Below are 24,174 nucleotides of genomic sequence, written 5' to 3' on the forward strand. Positions count from 1 at the left end.
TGGTTTGGCTTTCCAAAGTGTGTTACAATGTGTCTATAGCTGATAGTGTGTATTATAATAAGTTTTGTATAGTAGATATGCTACATGTGTGTGTGTGTGTGTGTGTGTGTGTGTGTGTGTGTGTGTGTGTGTGTGTGTGTGTGTGTGTGTGTGTGTGTGTGTGTGTGTGTGTGTGTGTGTGTGGTAGTAGAAAGAGAGTGTTCTTTTTAATGTGTATTTGCAAGTGCGCGGGTTTGTGTCTGAAAAACGTAGCTTGCCATGATGTCACATTGCGTTGAAAGTATTCTGATAATGTGTGTTATCATGTGAAACATCGTGCGTTTACACTTGGATAAAAACTAAAGTTTGCATCGACAGCAGCGCTTGTTTCTCGGACGACAACGCAGGTGTGCTGATTGATGAATGTGCAAGCGCAGCGATGCAAAATGGACACGCGCTCAATAGCAATGAACTCGGACAGGTGCACGCCATTGAAAGGCCTTCGTGCATCTCTGCGTTGAACGTTGTGTGCGCATGAAAAACTTGGTGCGTGCATTGATCTGGTGCGCAGTTGTTCTTTTCAATGGGCGTTTTGTTTCATGAGCGAGGCAGTATTCTGTTCTCGATTTTGAAGGGAAGACGCTTACTCGCGTACTCGTTGATAGTTTTTATCCATGCGATGTTTTCGCTGCTCGACAACGATGTAATTCATCGCGTATAGAAGTAGAACGCAGGCAGAGCACGGGATCAGCCGTGTCCAAGTTTTTAACCAGCCCGTTCTTGACGGTCCAAGCAAGCAATGTTAGTAACAATGGGTCGAGGTAAACATTGTACCGATTATCAGCGCCATATGATAAAGCGAATGGCGGCTGCTGACATTAAGCGCAAAACGATCGAGTTCGAAATGGAACGATCGCGCACTTTTGTGGCAAACGCGCTTCGGACAACCGAAACGTGCTTAGACAACCGAAACGCGCAAGTCAACCGGACGTCTTCAGAAGACCACGGCGAAAGAAGACCGTAAAATTGTTATTATATCGAAAAAAACACTGATCGCGAGGGCAGTGGTCCTGCTTATCACATCAAAAACATAACCCAAAACACAAAAAACTACTAACAAAACTATCCGAAACGACCTACTAGTGAAACAAACACACACACCAATACACATTCACACATACATACACACACACACATGCACACACACACATGAACACACAAACACATACACACACATGCACACACACACACAAACACAAACACACAAACCACACATAAACCTGTCCCAACGGGTGCATGCTGCGTTGAAAACACTAGGGTCCTATCATTCTGTCCGATACTGTATCATCCACTAAAGGCCGGAGAAACCCTTCCAAACAGCTCGGTTTCGTCGCACCACAAAATACACCAACACCATGATTGGCAGTGCTGGTAGATTAACTATGTGGGATTGAACCCATGACGGGCATTTTGTTAAATCGTACGAGTTGACGACTGTACTACGAAACCGGCTTTAACAAATCAGCACTAAAAGCCCAAAAATTTATTTTTGAAAAAAATGTAAACATCGCGGACGGCTCCAGCTAACATCCTCTGTGAAAAGACTTCATATAATGGATGAAAATGAATGCGGCGGAATAGAAAATTATTTCGGGCCAAATGAAGTAGCACGTCAGAATAGAAATACGTCTCAAGTGAGATGAAATGTGCAGCTCACATCGCAAAGTGACTTGGTAAACCCTGTATAGGCCATAGCTGCGTTGGTCCACTATTATGCATCGGAAGTCCATCTACCGCAATATTTGCTTCTATCAATCTGATGACTGGTGGTACAGATCTAGAACGAAAAAGTAAACCAAAAAATATCACATGTTCATTCCAAACAGTTATATTATTCTTACCGATAATATTGTTGGAGAGTGCTTATTCCTTGGTACCAAAGCTGCCCTTCTCCAACGGCCGTAAAATGTCTCTCCACCTGTTTCGGAGTCTTCAGTAGCGTCTTTGCACACCTAGGAAGAGAAATATTTGTAGTTTCACGAGTCAATACCAGCAAATCACTACTTTCGGGGCTTCATCAGCATCAAAATACTCATCCTCATTGACTTCGTCCTCCAATTCGCCTTGTATCACAAATCAGCACTAAAAGCTCAAAAATTTAATTAAAAAAAAATGTAAGCATCGCGGATGGCTCCAGCTAACAACCCCAGTGAAAAGACTTCATGTAATGTATGGAAATGAATGCGGCGGAATAGAAAATTATTTCGGGCCAAATGAAGTAGCACGTCAGAATAGAAATACGTCTCAAGTGAGATGAATTGTACAGTTCATATCGCAAAGTGACTTGGTAAACCCTGTAATCCGCTGCTTCTGATTCCATGGGTATATCGGCCACTTCCACGGCATCCGGCTGCACATTCCCGTATGATGAAGCTGTAATGTGTAATAATATTAAATAACAAATTATTGCTCTGCTTGCATTTTCCATATTACACACAATTTCAACACAAAGATAACTTACCTTGTTGATCGACACCGCTGCTTGTTCCTGGAAGATTTTCCTCTTCCCATTCCTTTTCAAAGCGCTCCCAAATTGCTTTGACACGCTTGCTCGCCACTCCACTTTCTATCAAACTATCAAACTATCAAACGTTTGACGGATTTTGACCATTTTCACTTGATTTTACCAACACCAGTTTGTTTTGATTTGAAAATGCATTCGCAGCTCTTGACGTTTACACACACTTCTATACATTTGATGCTCTTCCACACGGATCGAGCAGATTTTTATCCTTCTCCTCCGGTTTTGCCCACATTGCCCCCTGACAATTTCTACTTGGGATAGCAGTATTTGAGCAGCTATCTAAGTTGGTATAATATACAGGTGGGCTTATCCCAAGGTGTATGAATTTATAAGGCTGATTTTTATCGCTTCTGCTTCTGAATGAAGATTTTAAGAGTGTTTTGAGTATTCGTCAAGCCTCAAGAAAGCTTGTTTGAACCAAAGTTTTCACACATCCTGTCAAAAAGTGATACTCAAATTTGGTTTAAAAAAAACATATGAGACCACCTGGACTACATACACTTTGATTCTAGATTCCACCACGTGATCTTTTTAATGCACCTTGGGGTAAATGTTAACAACACCGTGTTTTCGAGCAGTTACTCGAATCTAATTCCAGCTTTGAGGCTAGAATAATCTAGACTGAAAATTGCAGGCTAGTTTTTTGTGTGGTTTTGTTTGAAATGTTTAACTGATTTCAGCCTCCAACTGTCAAACTCCATACAAAAACAGACTAGAATCGTGAAGGGCCCCAATGCTCGGTTTTTCTCGATCTCAAATTTCCGCCGGATGCGGGAATCTTCTGGATGAAATGAACTATGCAGGCATGACACAAGTTAATTTTATAAAAAATATCAAACATAATGTACTAGACCTCATTTTTGCTGACGACAATATTGTGAAGGAAGGGATGCAGATCCAATCTACACAAGATTGGCTAATAAATACCGATTCTGACGCTTTCTGTGTTTCGCTAAATGATTTCGCGATTAATGGTGATACCATCTGTAATGCCATCAATCGACTCAAAACTTCATATAATCCGGGGCCCGATGGGATCGTAGCGAAAAAGTGCGCTGATGCCTTACGCGCTCCTCTCGATACTGCTATGGGACATTTTTTTGGTCGTTTCGTTTCCGTTGCAGTGCTTCAGATTTCGCATGTTGTTTACCTACAGTACCTAAGTTGAACTCAGACGAACAACTTTAGAGAACAATTAGCAGTAACGCAAGTCATTCAAGTTGCATTTTTAAATCCCAATGCTAGGGCATTGAATGTTTACAAGCTTATAAATGAGCTTTTATTCATTTTAAAATAAGAGTTAATTATTTGCTACACAAATGTTCATTTGTTAATTAAGTTTTCGTTGTTGCACATAAAACGCTCAGAAAGAAATGAAACATTCTAACTCACAATACATTCTAAACATTCTGTTAAACGCAGCGTTTGTGAATCATTTTCAAACGAGGTGGCTTGATTCCTTTTTCATTACAATATTAACTAATGGTAGCCATTGTGATGATGGTTGTCAATGCTTTGATAATTTAATAGGCGATGATGGCTATCATTGTTATTGCTCCTTCGACGATGATGACCATTATGCCCGTTATGGTGATGATCGTTATGACCATTTTGTGCTGAATTTTTATTGTGTCCGCTATTGCTGTGCCCATTACCATGCTTGTTTCCATGATACTCATGTGCATTGCTGTCATATCCTCGGTGGCTGTCGTGAATTCCATGATCTGCTCTACTATGTCCATTATCATGTCCATGCGAATCATACTCATTGGATCCATGCGTAATACCATTATGCTCAAAATCGTGATGTGATTCCCTAGGATAACCGAGCTGATTGTGAGGAGCTTCCTTTGAGTACCCACCATGTCCATGTTCCTGCACATGTTCATGGGGATGTTCATGGTGGTGGGGATGCTCGTCTCCTCCTTCGTAAGTAATTTTAGGTCTGTATCCCTTATGATCTGCTTCATACTCTACAATCTGACGACGACCATCTGGAAGCAATACGTTATATTTCCCGGTGGTATAGTCTCCATCTCGCATTTCTTCATGACCAAACGACAGATCTGTATGTTCCTCATCCACTTCGTAGCTAAATTCATATTTTGCTGGATCCTATAATTAGTAACAAAAAATGAATGCTATAGTAAAAGCTAATGACAAACAGGAAAAAGTGTTACATCTTCAAAAGATCCACTTTCATCGTGGTTGTCATGATGATCGTGATGGTCCTCATGTTCGTCATGGTCAGGATGAAAACCAGACTGATGGTGAGGTGGGCCATAACTCGAATCAGGAGTTCCATAACTACTAGATGGTGGCACTAGGTCCGTATGATGATCTTCGTGATGTCCACCATCTCCTCCGTGACCATGGCCATGAGCGGGTGGTAAATATGAGTTGATTGGTGTCTCGGAGTTAACACTTATTATTTCAGATATAAGAAGAAAATAGAAGAAAAACTACACAAAGTGTTTCATTAATGTGTTATCAGTTTTAAATATGGAACAGTTATGTCATTTTATGGAATAGTTACTCTTACCGCGAGGCCACATGAGGTGAAATATACAACGAAATGAGCTATTTCACAGGCAAAATATCTGACAAATAAAGCATCACAGCAACCAGCTGATGTGCAATGTCAATGACAAAATCGTAACTAAATCCATTGAATAACTTCAATATCCAGTACTTCGTCAATTTTTAGTCAACAGTTCATAATTTCTTCCAATTAGTGAATGTTCTGATTAAGAAGATATTATTTTTAAGTGAATTTCGAAAGCCGATGTTGTGTCTCCCCCAACCTATTAGCTTTACCTGGCAGATATTTCACCTGTCAAATAGTTCATTTCGATGTATATTTCACCTCATGTAGCCTGGCGGTTATGTATTCATCTAAAGCTAGATCAAAGTTAACAGTATGAGGTAAGTTCCCATGATAATATAACTATCAAATTCAGCAATACGGCCGAAGCCGTTCTTTCTGAAAAAAAATACTGCCAATCTTGTCTTTTTTTTTTCTTTGGCTCAATAACCGATGTCGGTCAAGGCCTGCCTGTACCCACTTGTGGGCTTGGCTTTCAGTGACTAATTGATTCACCCCCATAGCAGGATAGTCAGTCCTACGTATGGAGGCGCGGTCTATTTGGGGATTGAACCCATGACGGGCATGTTGTTAAGTCGTACGAGTTGACGACTGTACTACGAGACCGGCTCGTCAATCTTGTTACCACATATAATTGTCATCTTGATTTAACTTAAGAGATCTGTTAACTTCAAATCATTTATGATAATGGAGTAGGAGCAGCTATTATGGTGCTTTAAACTGGACTACGATGTTCAAGCTCAAGACATTTTTTATGAGTGAACTATTTTTCAAAATATCAGTTTACTGTAGTTTTTCTTATAACCATTGTACGCGTTGCTTTAATTAACAAATTTAGTTAGCGAATTGTAGGGTACAATGCAAAATATATTATATTTTTTAAAGATTTAAATGTTGATAGTTTTACGATATCATTGAACTAAATTTGGTGGCTAGAAAGACAATAACATTGTTTGCGTAAACAGTTTTCTGCTGCGGTGCAGAATAATACAGGTAACCTTTTGTAATGCAGCAAAAATGGTTTTTATACACCGAGTGGTTTTGTTTGAAACTTTTCTGTTTGACCCAGATACGAATTTTTATCGCTTGAAAATTTGGCAGAATCATCAGAATGATCGGATTTGTAAATTTGGGGACAGTTTGAGAAGACCTGCCGGGTGTTAAGCGGTTATCACACCTGGCCAAAAATACCTTTTCTGAATAAAATTTATCTGTCAGATGACGTTGTTTTATATCTGTCAATTAGAATATGTTGACGAAGGTTCAACACAATGTTAACATAACATAGTTGTTTAACATAGTATAAAACAAACTTAAAATAATCATAAACCGTATTCTTGCAATAAAATACGTTATTACACGTACTACAGGATAATTTATGCCAAAGCCCACGTTTGAAGGATAAACTCCAACCGATTAAGCCATTTTTTTAATACACTTTAGAAGTAGTTCTGTACCCTTGTAAAAAAGGTTTGACGATACTATGTAAATCAATACTATTGAAATCCTTCTGAAAACATAAAAAAGTTAATTTTATTAGGCCGAATTGGCGTACAATTTTTAAATACATAAACATACATACATATAGATAAACATTATCTAACAGAAATGTAAAAACAATACTATAATATATTTATTTTTACCTTTAACACACTCGCACGTTCTATAGATTTTAACATTTCTTATATTTCAAGCGTAAGTAAAAAGTGCTACTCCTAGTAAATAGTATGTTAACACTTTTTTATCTGTATTTACAATAAGACTTTTTGTTCCAACAATTCCTCAAATATTTTCAATTCGTTTACACTTATGTTGCAGTTATTACAGACATTAAAAATCTTTTACATTTATATAGCGGATACTTTGAACTTTACAGCTGCTCTCGCCAGCTTCTTATTCACTGAGAAGAAAATTCAATACTGATGAAGTGAAAACAAACGTTAAACTATATATACCAAGATTTGGTTTGCATTTCATTATTCCTTTCACCTCAGAACCAGACCAGGATTGACAATTGGTCTTGTTCGATTGATACGTGTTACTGTTCCTTTCTAGCTAACTTCCCAACTCCTATGTGAATTGAACAGTAGAGCTGTCTAAACTGTTTGGTGTTGGTGATGGAGACAAATGGATGACAACATTTTTCAACCCAACGATATCACACTATCGAAAGCACAAGTACCTTTGAAAATAGCATCGGTAATGATTGCGAAAACCACAACGATGAATCGATGCAGTGATTGTTTCGTGATTCTTGAACGTTTATCGCTACGTTGCCAACAGTTGCAAGCAATCATTGGTCGTTTAGACGCATTGATGTATCTTCTAAAGCGGTGTGATTGATTTTGATGGTAACGATGGTTTGGCGTCTAGCGATAATTATGTCGCAATAGCGTTCAATTCAATATTCATTTCCCCATTGAATAAAAAATAGATGCCATTTAATAATAAATAAATTAAATTCAATTTAAAGTTGCAGCAGAATGCGTGCAACTTGAACGAAGGATTAATTAAATCGTTTATTGTGTTATAGGGTAGATATACCAGTAATGGGCAGGTTTGTGAAATAGTTTCACTAAAACTGCTCGTACACTTACAATTTTTATTACTTTTCATGAAAGTGACGTCATTTTGAACGATAAACTATCGTATTATGTTGTGCTATTTTTTTTATTTGTCGATTTAAATGTAGTTTTTAGAGATATTCGTGAAAATGCAAACATTATTTTTGTTCCTATTTTCGGCAGTTTGATCCTATTTTCGGCAGGCTGTGCTCCTAATTTCGGCAACGCGAAAACGGGTCGATAAATATTTTAATTATTGCCAATAGGTAGACAAAAATGTTTAAAACAGTTTTATACTCTCGCTTTCCTAAGATTGGTGTTGGAAAGTACTTAAATTATAAATTTTATATTGTCCATTTTGGTCATTTTGCCGTCAATTTTTACAGTCACTTTAGTGCAAGTTACAAACAAAGTAGTTATTGGAGAAATGAGACTGCCTAACGGCTATAAAGTACGGCTACGATTGGTTCACAAATTATTATTTTCCTTTCAAGTTATTGGATTATTTATAGTGAAATAGGTGATATTTGAAACAAAAAATGTCGTTTTATGAGACATACGCATTTCAGTGTTCTGATAAAGTTTTATTGTTTTAAGTTTTCGCAGGAACCCAGAGCAATGATCTGTCAAAAATCAACATTCGCCGTGTACCTATTTTCGGCAGCATTCAAAGTGAATAATTATTAGTTTTTCGTAATTTTAAAACTCCTAGCGGGTTATAATAAATTCTGAATCATTAATCTATAATAAAAACATAGAATCATTAATAAAACCCACAATTTCATTGTTTTAGTATTGCTCTGGTTCTCTTACTAATTTGTCGAAACATTTAGAACATACATAACAGGTTGGCTGATATGTCCCCGGTCTAACAAAGAAAAACACATTTTTTTTTGTCAAAATTCGTTTTTATTATTCAACATAGTTCCCTTCAAGAGCGATACAACGATTATAACGACCTTCCATTTTTTTGATACCATTTTGGTAGTACTCCTTCGGTTTTGCCTCAAAATAGGCCTCAGTTTCGGCAACCGCCTCTTCATTGCAGCCAAATTTTTTCCCTGCGAGCATCCTTTTGAGGTCTGAGAACAAGAAAAAGTCGCTGGGGGCCAATTCTGGAGAATACGGTGGGTGGGGAAGCAATTCGAAGCCCAATTCATGATTTTTTTCCATCGTTTTCAATGACTTGTGGCACGGTGCGTTGTGTTGGTGGAACAACAAAATAACAAAAGTTGCTTGACAAAAGACGCTCTGTCTCACAAACTAATTGACATACAGACGTCAAATTTTGACACGAATCATTTGAAGGTTGGTACTATATAAAAATAATATGCATTTAATACAAACGGCGCCATCTATGTGTCAGACCGGGGAATTTTCAGCCAACCTGCTACAACATACATTTATACATTTACATTTGTACATGAACATATATATATATGTATATATATATATATATATATATATATATATATGTATATATATATATATATATATATACACCTATATATACACCTGTTTCCAGCTACGTTCGAATCGCAAACCGCCTGTTTCGAATCGCATGCCACTACGATCGAATGCGTGCTTCCACAGTTGAATCGCGTGCCAGTACGGTTGAATCGCGTAGTGGTGGGAGCTCGGAATCGGACCTACCCGATTCCGATTCCGCCTCCGGAATCGATTCCGATTCCGACTCCGTCTCCGAATCGGAATCGGCTCCGGAATTGGCTCCGAAATCGGCTCCGGAATCGGAATCGGCTCCAGAATTGGCTCCGGAATCGGTTCCGGAATCAGAATCGGCTCCGAAATCGGAATTGGCTCCGGAATCGGAATCGGCTCCGGAATCGGAGTCAGCTCCGGAATCGGAATCGGCTTCCGGAATCGGAATCGGCTCCGGAATCGAAATCGGCTCCGGAATCGGAATCGGCTCCGGAATCGACTCCGGAATCGGCTCCGGAATTGGCTCCGGAATTGGCTCCGGAATCGGCTCTGAAATAGAAATCTGTTCCGGAATCAGAGTCGGCTCCGAAATAGACCGGTTCCAGAATAGAAATCGGTTCCGGAATCGGAATTGGCTCCGAAATCAACTCCGGAAGCAAAATCGTTTTCGGAAGCGGAATCGGCTGCGGAATCGGAATCGGCTCCGGAATCTCCATGAGAATGGATCGTTTTATAGTATATTTGGATATTTTGTGGTTTATTAAAAAGAGGACGAATAATCAATCAATTCGGGCAAAAACCGTGGGATCATTTTGACAGTTAGATGAAAAAGCATTCATCGTTTAATTGCAGCATGCTTTGTTTAGTTGATGTGCAATATTCTAGATGCATTTTCGTTCTTTTTTACAACGTTGGTAAAATTAAATTGATCTCCATAGCAATCAGAGCTCCAAGGAATTAGAGTACAGGTGCGTTATGCTACAATCCCTCATATGTCGATTTTTGATGTATTGATGTAAATTTGATGATGAAATTCGTAATGTAAATTCATTTCTTTATTAAATAAATTTTACCCAAATTAATCTACTTTTTCTGTTTTTTAATTACTATCTTCTTAATCTAACGTATTAAAACTATACAAACAGTTTGGGTTTGTTTTGTTATGTGTTACATTTATAGTCGTTTCGACATTCTTTCTTCAACTAAACCTTATCGATTCGAAATACCTCATTCTGGTCTGTAATTATGTTGAATAAACATCATTTCTTTTAATTTTTGTGATGTTATGCGGCTGCGCTTTTCCGTTAAAATTTGGCCCGCTTTTGAAAAAATACGTTCACATGGAACCGAAGAGGCTGGAATTGATAAATATTGTTTCACAAACTTATGCAAGGTAGGATATACTTCACCACGAGTGTGCCACCAATGTAGAGGATCGCCTTTGATTTTAATTTTTTTATCCGATAAATATCTATCAAGTTCAGAAACGGCAGATATTCTTGGATTAAAATTGTTAACGGGTGTTTGCTCTTGGAATTTGAACACTTCCCAAACATCATCATTTTCAAATGTTTCTTGTTGTGAACCTTCATCTGAGTCATTTGCTTCTGATTGCAAAGGAATTAATTTGCTAACTAAATTATCGTAGCAAGATTCATATCGAGCGACGTCTCCTAAAAAACCTTCTTTTTTGAATCGTGGATCTAGGATTATAGCGCTATTGATAATTTCTGAATCAAACATACATTCAAACTTTTCCTTAATACCTCGTACTATTTCTTTGCATAGTTTAGAAACTTCCTTACACATGCTTTCGTTTTCCATTTTTTCTGAAATTTTTTTTAACAACGATCTTATAAGAACACCCATTGTTGAAAGCGTGACTATTTTTTCACCTATAATTTCAATAGTGACTGCATTAACAAGTTCGAGAACACTTGTCGCTTGTTCGATTACGGTCCAATCACGTTCTTCTAATTTTGATTTAATGTTAATTGACGCCACACAGGAAACTAACGGAATTCTGTTATTTTTTAGTCTATTCAACATTTCGTAAGTTGAATTCCAGCGAATTGGACAATCTTGTTTTAATTTCTGTTGGGCATAGTTTAATTTGGTTTGCATTTCAAAAAATTTATAAGTTGCTTTAGCACTCCTTTTAAAAAAACATCCAACACGCTTCGCTTCTTCAACTGTGTTTGTAATAGACGCTTTTATTGCGTTTTTTTACCACCAAATTTAACGTATGAGCACTGCATGGCAAATGTGGTAAGTTCAAACTATCGGCAGTAGCTACCATGTTGGCCGCGTTGTCAGTCACCAAAATGAATTTTTTTTTTCTATATCAAATCTTTGGATAATCGATCGGATCCAACTGGATAAATTTGGTGCTGTGTGACTTTCCGATACCTCTCCGCATTCTAATAAATATGAACAAGACAAGCTATCTTTAGTAATATAGTGTGTTCAGGCACAGCCCTGTCACTTCATATCGTGCTTAACGAAACACGAACATTCTTCGTTCAATATCGAGTGTTCGGCTCGATCGAGTAGTTTATAAATAACAGTGTATGTCGCGAATAAACTCTCTCTTCCAATTTTGCTGCACAACGAATAACTGCTGGTAAATATTAAAGGTTTGAAGGTTACACCGAAACGCGGAAAATAAATTATCCGAAATAGTGAGATTAAACATTGGTGCCGTGACCAGGATTAAGATGATTCTGGTTTTCTGAATCTTAATTATTCTCGCGATAATCACTGTTTGCGCGCGTGTAACTGTGCTTTAGTCGCCTCACAATCGACCGAGTTCACTGTGTCCGCGAAATTTAGCGTTTTTTGTCAAACCGCACTATGACTGCTCCGATAAACGTTTTGTCGTCCAGAAGGACAGTTTTACTAGCAGTATTGGCTAAGCACGAACAATTTTTGGCAGAATTTGACCCGGAACGGGATGCAATCGAAATCAACATTCGCATTGCAAAGGTCCAGAAGCTTTCCGTTGATTAGGAAGCAATTCAGGCCAAATTGGTAGATGCGGCGGCCACCGAGGAAGTGATAAGTCACAATGCCGCGTTACGAGACGATTTTGGCTCGCGTTTAATACGCCTTGAAGCCCATTTGAAGGCTAAACGGGTGCACGCTCCGCGATCCGCAAGCACAACACCAAACACTAACCCGTTGGCAGGGATAAAGCTTCCCACCATCTCACTTCTTGAGTTCGATGGTGATTACATGCAATGGCTCACGTATAGGGACACTTTTGAGGGATTAATTCACGAAAACATGGAACTACCACCGATACAAAAGTTTCATTATTTACGAGCTTCCGTGAAAGGCGAGGCCGCAAAGGTGATCGAAGCAATCACGATCAGCGCAGCCAATTACGAGCTAGCATGGCAAATGCTCACCGAACGATACTCGAATGAGTATTTGTTAAAGAAACGGCATCTTCAAGCACTTTTTGGTATGGCCACCGTTAAGAAGGAGAGTGCATCAACCCTTCACCATCTTGTGGACGAGTTCGAACGTCACAAGAAAACGCTCAATCATCTAGGCGAAAAAACGGAGGCATGGAGCTGCTTGTTAGAACACTTAATGTGCACAAAATTGCCTACCTCCACATTAAGAGACTGGGAGGAAAATGCCTCAACTAGCCAAAATCCTAGTTACGAAGGATTAATCGCATTTTTACAGCGCCGTATGCGAGTGTTGGAAACCCTACAGGTAAACATTACCGAAGCTCCCCCTACCGTGAACCAAACGCACTACGCACATAAACATGCTCCGCCTATGCGCTTAGCAAGCTTTCCGTAAACATCACACGACACACGCACATGCCCTTTATGCCACTCCGATCACAATTTAACGAAATGCCCCCGTTTCATGCAAATGTCACCGGAGGAACGGTACCGAAACACAATGACACTTAAATTGTGCTTGAATTGCTTGCGCGACAATCACCGTGTGCGTGATTGCTCATCGCAATACAAGTGCAGACACTGCAATTCAACACACCACTCGCTTTTACACTCTTCACAAAATTACGGCGCATTTTCCACTGCAAACACGTCAGCTGCGCAAAATGCTTCCGTACGCAACACACACAACACAGACGATCACACGGCAAACACGCAACGCACTTATGCAGCAGCATTGAGGCAAACTACGGAACAAGTTCTGCTTCAAACTGCACTAGTAAACATTGTTGATGCACATGGCATAATGCATCCTGCACGCGCACTTTTAGATAGTGCCTCCCAGCCAGATTTGATGAGTAGCCGTTTTGCTAACCGGCTAGGTATCAAATCGGGCACGGTCGATATCACGCTGATTGGTGCTGGTCAATCGTCCACCCCGGTGCGGAAATCGATGCGCACCACGGTATCATCCAGAGCGAGCCCTTATGCGATTAACGTTGAGTTTTTGATAGTCGAGAAGCTTATTGCTGACCTGCCCGCACATGATGTGCCCACCAGCGGCTGGAAATTACCGCCACATATCATATTCGCCGACCCCCATTTCGAGAAGTCGGCACCGATCGACATTATTCTCGGTGCCCGGCACTATCACACGTTCTTTGTAAGCGGGGCGCAATACAAAATGCCATCGAATCTACCAGTCCTGATGGAGAGCGTATTTGGCTGGGTCGTGAGTGGATCAGCATCTACCTCTCAGCCAGCAACATCCAATACTTTTCACACTTCATCCGTGGTGTGTATGGTTTCACTAGAAGAATCAATAGAGCGTTTCTGGAAAGTAGAAGAACTACAGGTTAACGATGGCTATTCTCCTGAGGATCGCAAATGTGAGCAATTTTACAAGGATACAACACAGCGAGATGAAGCTGGTCGTTATATGGTATGCTTACCTAAACAAGCAGACTTCGATGTTAAGCTTGGCCTTTCGAAGGCAGCAGCATTAAGGCGGTTTAGTTTGTTAGAAAGGAGGTTAGAACGAGATCCAAACGTAAAAGCGGCGTACCATGATTTCATGCGTGAGTATCTGGAGCTTGGGCACATGTCACGCATAAAAAATCCCTCCGACGACGAACGCGCGTATTATCTGCCTCACCATCCCGTGTTCAAAGCCGCTAGCTCCACAACAAAGGTTCGCGTGGTATTTGATGGTTCAGCTAAGACGTCCACCGGCTTTTCGCTAAACGAGGCGTTATGCGTCGGCCCTGTCGTGCAGGACGATCTGCTCGACATAATTTTGCGCTTCCGCACATATAAGGTAGCAGTTGTTGGAGATATTGCGAAAATGTATCGACAAGTATTGCTCCATCCTAACGACCGGAAATTTGTACGCATTTGCTTTCGATTTTCGCCTCACTCGCCAATCGAATATTTTGAGCTGAATACGGTTACTTATGGCTTAGCCCCCTCATCATTCTTGGCAACCAGAACATTGCTGCAGCTTGCAAACGATGAGGGCGCCTCTTGTCCCAATGCTGCAGCTGCTTTGAAAGCTAACTTCTACGTTGACGATTTCATCGGTGGTGCTGATTCCATCGGAAATGCTCGCCAGTTGCGAATCGAGCTTTCTCAATTGCTCGCCAAAGGCGGCTTCGAGCTGCGAAAGTGGACATCCAATCAGCTCGAGGTGCTTGCCGGTTTAAATGCGGATCAAATCGGCACACAGTCAGCGCGGCAATTCTTACCACACGAGACGGTAAAGGCTCTTGGTGTTTCATGGGAGCCAGAGCATGACGTTTTATCCTTCGAATCCGCAATATCCAGTGATGTGTCCATTCCGACAAAGCGATCCGTTCTATCCAACGTAGCTCGCATGTTCGATCCGCTGGGCCTGATCTCCCCGATTGTCATTCGAGCCAAGATGATGATGCAGGAATTATGGTTGCAGAAAGCTGGTTGGGACGAGTATGTTCCAGATACTATCTGTAAGAAATGGAAAACAATACAAGAGGATTGGCAACTCATCTCTAAATTCAAGGTTAGTCGTTATGCGCTTCTACCTGGTGCGCGTATTCAGCTACATACCTTCTGTGATGCATCGGAGGCTGCATATGGAGCCTGCATTTATGCGCGTTGTGAAGGCGAAGGTGGGCAGATTCGCATAACGTTGCTTTCTTCCAAATCGCGTGTGGCACCGCTCAAGCGCGTCACACTACCCCGCCTTGAACTATGCGCTGCTGTATTAGGAGCACACCTGCATCACCGAGTAAAGAAGGCGATGGGGACCAACGTTGCAGAATCTTTCTTTTGGTCGGATTCCACCATCACCTTAACCTGGATCAGCGCCACACCCAACACATGGGCAACGTTTGTGGCTAACCGGGTATCTGAAGTGCAGCATTACTCACACCCGCGGCAGTGGAGACATGTACCCGGCGCGTCTAATCCTGCTGACCTGGTTTCACGAGGCATGTCAGCCGCTGATTTCCTGAAAAGCAAACTGTGGAGCTTCGGTCCGGATTGGCTATCTTTGCCCGCTTCCATCTGGCCCAACTCTAACCCGGAACCAGCCAACGAAACGAATCTAGAGATTCGCCAGGTGAGTGCTGCCGTTGTAAACACAACCACTAATCACCCTTGGTTTGCGTTGTGTTCTAGCTACAAGCGATTGCTGCGTATCGTATCATACTGCATTCGCTTCACACGTAACGCTAAGGAAAAGGCACGCACTCAGCGAACAGCAGCACAGCACCCCGCACCTTTAATCGTCACACCCGAGTACATGGAAACAGCAAACACTGTGTTAAGCCGCCTAGCACAGCAGGATGCATTTTCAGCTGAACTCGGGCAGCTCAAAAAGGGAAACGAAGTCATGAGGCAATCACCTTTACGTGCACTAAGTCCATTCCTTGACGAACAAGGGATCATCCGTGTAGGTGGACGTTTACGACTATCTCAACTTCCCTACCAAGCGAAGCATCCTGTTTTGCTTCCCAAGAAACATCCGTTCGCGCAATTGATCGCAAAGTATCAACACGAGGAGCTTCGTCATGGAGGAGGAAGGCTGCTCTTATCTCGAATTCGCGAAGAGTTTTGGCCGTTAGATGGAAGGCATCTTGTTAAGCACATTGTGCAGAATTGTTTTCGGTGCATTCGACAGCGACCGACACTTGAACAGCAACAACTTGGACAGCTTCCAGCGCAGCGCATCACTCCCAGCCGGCCTTTTAGTGTTACCGGAGTGGATTACGCCGGTCCATTATACCTGAAGCCAGCCCATAAACGAGCCGCCCCGGGAAAATGCTACCTCTGCGTGTTTGTGTGTTTTTCCACTAAGGCCGTACACTTGGAGCTGGTAAGTGATCTAACTACTGCTGGTTTTTTAGCTGCATTACACAGATTCACAGCACGACGCGGTTTACCGGCACACATACATTCGGACAACGGGAAAAACTTCGAAGGCGCGGCGAGGGAGCTTCACGAGCTGTTCGAAATGTTTCGCGATGAACAGCAGCTACATCTAATTGTGACAGATTGCGCTAACCGCGGCATCAATTGGCACTTCACCCCTCCCAAGGCACCACATTTCGGCGGATTGTAGCAGCTGTGAAGACCGCCAAGCGACACCTTTTTCGGCAGTTAGGCAGCACGCGACTATCCTACGAAGGCTACACAACTGTCCTACATCAGATTGAGGCGGCGATGAACTCGCGTCCTCTCCTACCTATGTCAGACGACCCTAACGAGCTATCGGCACTTACCCCAGCGCATTTCCTCGTGGGCACATCGATGCATGCTGTCCCCGAGCCGGACTACACCCATCTTCGTTCCTGCACCCTCAGCGACTTGCAGAAGTGGCAGTAATGGTGCAGCGCTTCTGGAAGCACTGGACGACGGAATACCTGCAAGAGATGCAACGTGATAACACCATGGCGAAGAGGAACGACAGCATCTTACCTGGCAGACTGGTTATCCTGAAGGATGATTTCTCCCCCCAACCCGTTGGCCACTCGCACGTATCGTACAGGTGCACACCGGAGACGACAAGCTGACACGGGTAGTAACACTGAAAACATCAAAAGGTATCGTAACTCGTCCGATAACAAAAATTTGTATCTTACCTGTGGCAGAGGCCGACGAGAGCACATGCACCTAATTTCTGTTTATTTTGATTGTTTTTGTTTTGTTTGTTGACTTGCGTCAAGGGGGGGAGGATGTTCAGGCACAGCCCTGTCACTTCATATCGTGCTTAACGAAACACGAACATTCTTCGTTCAATATCGAGTGTTCGGCTCGATCGAGTAGTTTATAAATAACAGTGTATGTCGCGAATAAACTCTCTCTTCCAATTTTGCTGCACAACGAATAACTGCTGGTAAATATTAAAGGTTTGAAGGTTACACCGAAACGCGGAAAATAAATTATCCGAAATAGTGAGATTGAACATAGTGTGCTGTCAATGCACAATAACTTGTGTTGCTTATGCTTGTCCAGGCATCAGCCGTTAACGCAATTGTTTCGGCATCTATTAGATTTTTTTTAACATTGTTAACTGTCTCAGCATAAAGTCTAGGTAAAGCAGCGTTCGAAATAGTCTTTCTACACGGCATCTGATAATTAGGGTTCAGAGCTTCAACAAATTGTTTGAAATGATAATCTTCAACTATCGAAAACGGATAGTACTCTTTACAAATCATTAGGAGTAAAAGAGAATCTAGCTTTTCTTTGCTTTTGGAGCATAGAGGCTTAATTGACCGAAAGTAGTTGCTTACAGTATTAGAAGTGCTAATCGGTTGTGGTGTTTCTTCTGTGATCGGTTCTTCTGCAGATGATGTGCACGGTTGTTGTGTTCTATGTTGTGGAACAGTTGGGTGTTTGCGATCTATGTGTCGTTTAAGATTTGAAGTTGATCCATTGTTCCAGTTTATGACGCATTGACAATAGCGGCACTTTGCTCCTCCGTCGCATTTTGAGAAGTGTTGCCATATATCACTCGTTGGCGCCATTATATGAGGTAACGATGAATTCCTGGAATTAGGATGTATTGTTCAACACTCTTTAATATTGGTAACCTTTCCTAAACACGAACAAACATGCAAACACGAGGCAATGAAAACTTACCTAACAATCGATGAGGAAATAAAATGCTTTTCTTTGTAGCTTTGCTTGATCACTTTATTGGTTTTATATGGTTAAAATGTAGTCCTTTCTTTTCACAAACTGCTAGCTGCTATTCACACCACGATGTCTTGCCAATTCTGGTAATACGAAACAATGCGCCAGTGAGACGACACAGGTTCTGTCAAGATGAAAATTTACAGTGAACTTTCTACATACTTGTGTGTGGTCAAAAACTGTTTAATGAAATGCACTATCGGTTGAGGGTTATAAATTGGTTGTTTTTTCTTTAGAGAAATCTTGACAAACTGATTTTTTTACTAACTGTCCTGAGCAAACATTTTAGGTTTTATAATAAAAACTATATTGATGTCAAATTTGGGAATGCAATGTGTTCCTCGCCAAATTTGACCACAGATGACATAGCAAAAGTTCACTATGGCCTTTTACGTACCACATTGCAACTGCCAGGCTACCAGGCTGGCGGTGCTGCCAGTTTGTCGCATAGCTGGCAAAGTCATTGTTTGGCTTGAATCGGCGCAATTGAAGCGCAACCGTGTGGTGAAATATAAAATCAACATTTACTACACATAAATTTATAGTAGGTACATCAAAACGCTTTCATACTTTCTTAAATCCACGCATTATTTTTTATTTTACAAAACGACTTTTTATTTTGTACCAAATGTATTTCATTTAACGGTTGCAAGAATTAACGTTATTGTCCATTCTGTCGAGCTAAATAAAATCCTACAATTCCTAATCCTACAATAACGATCCCAGGCTGCAAATGATAGCGCGTAAGACCAATTTAGCAGATTTATAACACCACATTGAAGAGTTTAATCGTTTTTTGGGCTTTTATACATATAAATCAAGCCATTTCTTCAATATAACATGGTAAAATTATTTAAAGTTATTTTACAAACAACTATTTTAACAATTCAGACTAAATTAAAAGATTTTTTAGTTTTATACAGCCAATATTGATATTGTTGATGTTGTTCCCTTGTCCATACTGTCTGTGTTTATGTCGCTGCTGTCACACCACAATCGCGCGCAAATGAACAAAATCTAAACATACAGAACATCTAACGAGTTAAATTGCGTGCGTTATTGCGATAATCTAGTGGTTTCTAGCCGTGATTTTATGAAAAATAGGATGGACCAATCATTCTCGAAGCGTATTCGGCTCAACTCATATTTGTATCGTACCCGTAACCGTATAGTGGAGCAAGACCAGCTAGAAGAAAATAATACCAGTGAAAGAGAAAATGGTATGATGAAAATCATGAAGTTTGCTTGTACTTTTTATTAAACATGGTTTATTTTGCTTTACAGATAATGCACATACGCCAGATGTTGGTGCTACATCCTCACACGACAGTTTTCTTGTGGAACATGATTATGTTGAAGATGATCATGAAACTACTGCATACGCTGAGGAAGAAGAGGCTGTAATCGATTATCTCGAAAGCTCTGACGAGGAACAAGAAACATCAAACGAACCATTCTCCGTAAAAGAAGCTTTGCAAACGTGGGCGGTGTCTACAAATCAAACTTATGATTCCATCGAACAAGTCATGGGTATAATCGGTAAAGTAAGTTCTTGCAAATTGCCAAAAGATGCTAGAACTTTGCTAAAAATCAACCGCAATCGCTCTTCGGAAATTATTACCGTGCAAGGTGGACAGTATTGGTATCGTGGGATTCAAAATTGCTTCACTAACGAGTTAAGGTAATATTTCTGGATGTAAACAAATTCATTCTCATGTCTAAGTATTACATATCGTTATGTTTTCTAATTTCTAGCGATGTAAACTTTGAAGCTGATAAAACAATTTTACTGAACGTGTCAATAGACGGATTGCCGATTGCCAAAAGCAACAATCTACAATTTTGGCCTATTCTATTTAACATTCATGGAATGCCGGAAATACCAGTCATGCCAATTTCAATCTATTGTGGAGCAACAAAACCAGCCAGCATAGAACAATTTCTCCGACCTTTTGTAGATGAGGTTAATTTTCTCACAAAAAATGGTGTGGTTGTAAAAAACAAGAAGTTTAACATCAAATTACGTGCTATTATCGCCGATTCTCCTGCAAGAGCTTTTATAAAAGGTAACTATTCAAATAAAATAATAGTCAAAAGCATTAGGGTAACAAATTTTGTATAATAATTTTTCTTTTTCAAAAGGTGTTGCTTATTTCAACTCGTTAGACGGCTGCTTTAAGTGCACTTCGAAAGGAAAACACATCAATGGAAGAAACGCATACTCGGACACCGCTGGCCCAGATAGAACACATGAAGGTTTCAAAAACCGAGCTTACGGTGATCATCACAAACTAGATTCACCTCTTTTGGATTTAGATGAGTTTGACATCATCATACAAATTATTGTGGCAGATTCTCTGCATTTGATAGATTTAGGTATAACAAAAAGAATGCTGATGGCCTGGATGTTTGGTATGTTTGGTGTAAGAAAAAAATTAACACCTACACAAATCAACTTTATTACAGCTAAGTTACTTAACATTAAACTTCCTGCTGAGATCCATAGAAAATTTCGTCCACTTTTTGACATCAAACATTGGAAAGGATCAGAATTTGCTTCATTTTTGTTTTATGGTTCATTTGTCGTTCTTAAGGACTCAATTCCTGAAGAACAATATAATCACTTCATGCTGTTTTTTTGCAGCATTACATTGCTGTCTAAAGAAGTTTACAAAGAGCATTGGCCATTAGCAAATAAGTTACTTCAGCTTTTTGTAAAACTGTACAGTACACTATATGGTCCAGAATATATATCAAGTAACGTACATAATCTCTTACATATTTTCAAAGAAGCCGAAAACTTTGGCCCCATTAACACAATCTCCTCATATGATTTTGAAAATGAGCTTCAACATTTAAAAAAATCATTACGAAGCGGGGGCAAATGCTTGGAACAAGCTATAAATAGAATAACAGAAAGCGAAGCATATCATACGCACGATACAAATCAACAAATTACTTTTCCTTCTATTCATCTTCGTGGAGAAACAGTTACTCTTCATATTCGTAAAGCTTTCTGTTTAAAAAAATGATCAACGCAACGAATGGTTTTTGACAAAATCAGGATATATTTGTCAATTCGGTACAGCAATCATGCAAGACGGAGTAATAGAAATATCAGCAAAAAAGATCATTTACTCGTCTAGTAGTTTCAGTTATCCTTACGATTCTAAAATGATAAATATTCACCGAGCTAGTACTAATGATTTAGAAGAAAGTTTTTTTAGACTAGGAATCAGCGATATAAAATGTAAATTAGTTGCGGCACCTCTTGCTCAAGAAGATGCATTCGATTTCGTTCCTTTAATTCACACATTAGTAATATGAAATAAGTAATAAATATTTGTTGAACGTACATTTTAATTCGTTTTTTATATCATAAAAAATAATAACATTTCTTTGAATTCTTTAACATTTCTATAATAGGAACATGATACGCAACTGGGTAAAAGCTTTAATTTTACAAAAAGCCATTAATTCTGCTATCTGCTTGAAGCTAAACTGAGGATTACAGTAGTAATTAAACATAAATTAAACTAAACTTTGCGTCTATGAGGTACAGTTTTAACTTTTCCCACCATGCTAAGTCTTTGTTTTGAATGTTTAAACTTATTTTGGAAAAATGTTTTGATTCTTTGGTCCGTGGGTGAAACTCCATGACATGTTGCTATAAATTTAAAAATCTGAATAACCCTTTCATAATTTGAAAAACAAACTTTATCTGGCCCTAATCCTGTCCAGTTGGCTTGTGTTACAAAACCCTTTTTGAATATAATGTCCATGCTATCATGCAGTCTAGCTTCTGAACTGTCGGTCGGCAGCTTTGTATCTAAAAATTCCATAATTTTTTTTTTGAACTCTGGTTCCCCCAATTTTTCCTCCAGTCGATCTAGTTCTTCCCTGGTCCCCACCGTTTCCCATTCAAACGACGATTCCGCAACAAATCCTGGCCGTGGAATCAATTTGTCGGATAAAATATCTAACTGTGCTCGTATTAATTTCTGCTGCTTCTCCATATCCAGCATTTTCTTATGATACATGTCTGCCTGTCTTTGTTGCTCCCTCTGCATGGTGTCTAATTTTTCTAGTATGGCATCTAATCCCACGTTCTGTCCACTAGAAAAATCCGTTTGCGTTGCCATTGAAGCAGTAGATGAAAGGGCTGGAAATAAACGTTCATATAGTATTTTACAGCAAATAATATACTATAAAACAAATTTAAGACATACGTTTAGGTTTTCGTTGACAAGCACCCGAAGTTGATGCAGTTGTTTCCATAAACGAGAAGTGATCCAAAGAAGAACGAACTACCATCGATGTGGACGGTACATTGTCTACCATTGCATTATTCGTACGAGAAACCGGCTTGCGTTTATCGCTTGATACAGTTTCTAGAAATATTTGTTAACTATAGTTCTTGTTATAACACTCTTAAACACTTTCTCACGTTTTGACGATGAAGCATTCTCGCGAGCCATGTTTTGACTTCCAGTATGGATAGACACTGACGATAACGATGAAAGCTCATTCAATAATTTCGGATGAAGCATTTTGGTAGGTGTGGTGTTGTTTATTGAATCTGAAAATGTATGCAATTTCATGTTAATGATTATGATTTTTAACAAAACATATTTAATTAAAACTTACTATTATTGTTTAACGGGAGCAATTTGTATTCTCCATTTTTAATCGATACAAGTAGCTTAGGTCGTTTGGCGCTAAGGATAAACAAAAAAAAAAAGATGAAGGTGTGAAAAAAGTCACATCTTTCATTGCACGGTAAAACACACCTGTCCATGTTGGAAGTATCACGTTTATAAAGCGTTGTGAGCTGAACCAGATAATCGGGACACCGTGGCTCCGGCTGTACACGCAGGAACAGGTTCCCTCACGCTTGTTCCATGCAGGAGTTCTAAACAATTGGAATTGCCTCAGCACACAAGCACAAACACAGAAAAAGTTCTAAATAAACCAACACCGGCCTTACAAACAAAAGGAGCGTGTGTGCAGCGGAGATGAGATGAAGAGGAGTAGAAGAAGAAAACACAACCGAACCGAACCAAAGAATAGCCGAACTGTGCGAAGGCGAAAAGCGAAGTAAACAAAATGAGCTCGAGAGGAACAACCAGGACAACCTAGGAGAAAGAAGAAGGAAGAGGGTGAGGGAAAAAAGATCGGTGGAAAGAGGGGGGAGAAAAAAGAGTCCGGCAATTTTTTTGCACTGTGGTAGGCCACTCAGTAATTTTTGGACATTTCATTACACCGTCAATAAAAAATATACACCACTTGAATGACATCTGGCCATATCTGTCAAAATCGGTCAAACCATATCGTTAAAAAGTCGGACTATCGGCAGTCCGACGGGAAGACGAAAAGTTTTACCGAAAGACGTCTTTTGGCTGTCATATGCAGCCTGGGATTTTCTCAGCTTTGCGACAAACTGGCAGCACTGCCAGCCTGGTAGCCTGGCAGTTGCAATGTGGTACGTAAAAGGCCATAGTGAACTTTTGCTATGTCATCTGTGGTCAAATTTGGCGAGGAACACATTGCATTCCCAAATTTGACATCAATATAGTTTTTATTTTAAAACCTAAAATGTTTGCTCAGGACAGTTCGTAAAAAAATCAGTTTGTCAAGATTTCTCTAAAGAAAAAACAACCAATTTATAACCCTCAACCGATAGTGCATTTCATTAAACAGTTTTTGACCACACACAAGTATGTAGAAAGTTCACTGTAAATTTTCATCTTGACAGAACCTGTGTCGTCTCACTGGCGCATTGTTTCGTATTACCAGAATTGGCAAGACATCGTGGTGTGAATAGCAGCTAGCAGTTTGTCAAAAGAAAGGACTACATTTTAACCATATAAAACCAATAAAGTGATCAAGCAAAGCTACAAAGAAAAGCAT

At 40.0% G+C, this 24,174-nt stretch overlaps 3 protein-coding genes and 1 long non-coding RNA gene across 6 annotated transcripts; 1 reads left to right on the forward strand and 3 right to left on the reverse strand.

Moving 5' to 3' along the window:
- Positions 1-1,254: 1,254 nt before the first annotated feature.
- On the reverse strand, positions 1,255-2,858 carry LOC120902740. The gene is made up of 3 exons (XR_005739470.1): positions 2,501-2,858; positions 1,881-2,412; positions 1,255-1,816 (listed from the first exon to the last, which is right to left on the reverse strand). It is a non-coding gene; the product is annotated as an uncharacterized LOC120902740 (long non-coding RNA).
- A 919-nt stretch (positions 2,859-3,777) lies between these two features.
- Positions 3,778-7,093, reverse strand: LOC120903903 (pro-resilin-like). Its single transcript, XM_040313571.1, has 3 exons — positions 6,812-7,093; positions 4,744-5,025; positions 3,778-4,678 (listed from the first exon to the last, which is right to left on the reverse strand). Exons 1-3 carry the CDS (start codon positions 6,845-6,847, stop codon positions 4,043-4,045), a joined length of 954 nt encoding a protein of 317 aa, XP_040169505.1. The 5' UTR covers positions 6,848-7,093; the 3' UTR covers positions 3,778-4,042.
- A 12,256-nt stretch (positions 7,094-19,349) lies between these two features.
- On the forward strand, positions 19,350-21,373 carry LOC120901061. The gene is made up of 5 exons (XM_040308766.1): positions 19,350-19,484; positions 19,549-19,945; positions 20,020-20,330; positions 20,407-20,930; positions 21,353-21,373. Exons 1-5 carry the CDS (start codon positions 19,358-19,360, stop codon positions 21,371-21,373), a joined length of 1,380 nt encoding a protein of 459 aa, XP_040164700.1. The 5' UTR covers positions 19,350-19,357.
- LOC120903982 lies at positions 21,310-23,459 on the reverse strand. 3 transcript variants are annotated; one of them, XM_040313672.1, is made up of 6 exons: positions 23,252-23,459; positions 23,055-23,176; positions 22,912-22,982; positions 22,712-22,843; positions 22,494-22,655; positions 21,310-22,426 (listed from the first exon to the last, which is right to left on the reverse strand). In XM_040313672.1, the coding sequence occupies exons 2-6, from the start codon at positions 23,060-23,062 to the stop codon at positions 21,801-21,803; spliced, it is 999 nt and encodes a 332-aa protein (XP_040169606.1). In that variant the 5' UTR covers positions 23,063-23,176; positions 23,252-23,459; the 3' UTR covers positions 21,310-21,800. The 3 variants fall into 3 exon arrangements, with proteins under 3 accessions (XP_040169606.1, XP_040169607.1, XP_040169605.1); XM_040313673.1 differs by having other exon boundaries at positions 22,712-22,768; positions 23,055-23,459; XM_040313671.1 differs by having other exon boundaries at positions 23,055-23,459.
- Between the last annotated feature and the right edge of the window lie 715 nt (positions 23,460-24,174).

The sequence above is a fragment of the Anopheles arabiensis genome, chromosome 3 (genome assembly GCF_016920715.1).
Source record: "Anopheles arabiensis isolate DONGOLA chromosome 3, AaraD3, whole genome shotgun sequence".
Taxonomy (NCBI): Eukaryota; Metazoa; Arthropoda; class Insecta; order Diptera; family Culicidae; genus Anopheles; species Anopheles arabiensis.

Coding starts and splice junctions, on each gene's coding strand:
- LOC120901061 (XM_040308766.1), top strand. CDS start 19,358: ATGAAAAATAGGATGGACCAATCATTCTCGAAGCGTATTCGGCTCAAC. Junction 19,485..19,548: donor TACCAGTGAAAGAGAAAATG/GTATGATGAAAA, acceptor TTTGCTTTACAG/ATAATGCACATACGCCAGAT. Junction 19,946..20,019: donor TGCTTCACTAACGAGTTAAG/GTAATATTTCTG, acceptor TCTAATTTCTAG/CGATGTAAACTTTGAAGCTG.
- LOC120903903 (XM_040313571.1), bottom strand. CDS start 6,847: ATGTTAAAATCTATAGAACGTGCGAGTGTGTTAAAG. Junction 5,026..6,811: donor AACGTGCGAGTGTGTTAAAG/GTAAAAATAAAT, acceptor CACTTTGTGTAG/TTTTTCTTCTATTTTCTTCT. Junction 4,679..4,743: donor AAAGTGGATCTTTTGAAGAT/GTAACACTTTTT, acceptor TACTAATTATAG/GATCCAGCAAAATATGAATT.
- LOC120903982 (XM_040313672.1), bottom strand. Junction 22,656..22,711: donor GAATGCTTCATCGTCAAAAC/GTGAGAAAGTGT, acceptor AAATATTTCTAG/AAACTGTATCAAGCGATAAA. Junction 22,427..22,493: donor TTGTCAACGAAAACCTAAAC/GTATGTCTTAAA, acceptor GTTTATTTCCAG/CCCTTTCATCTACTGCTTCA.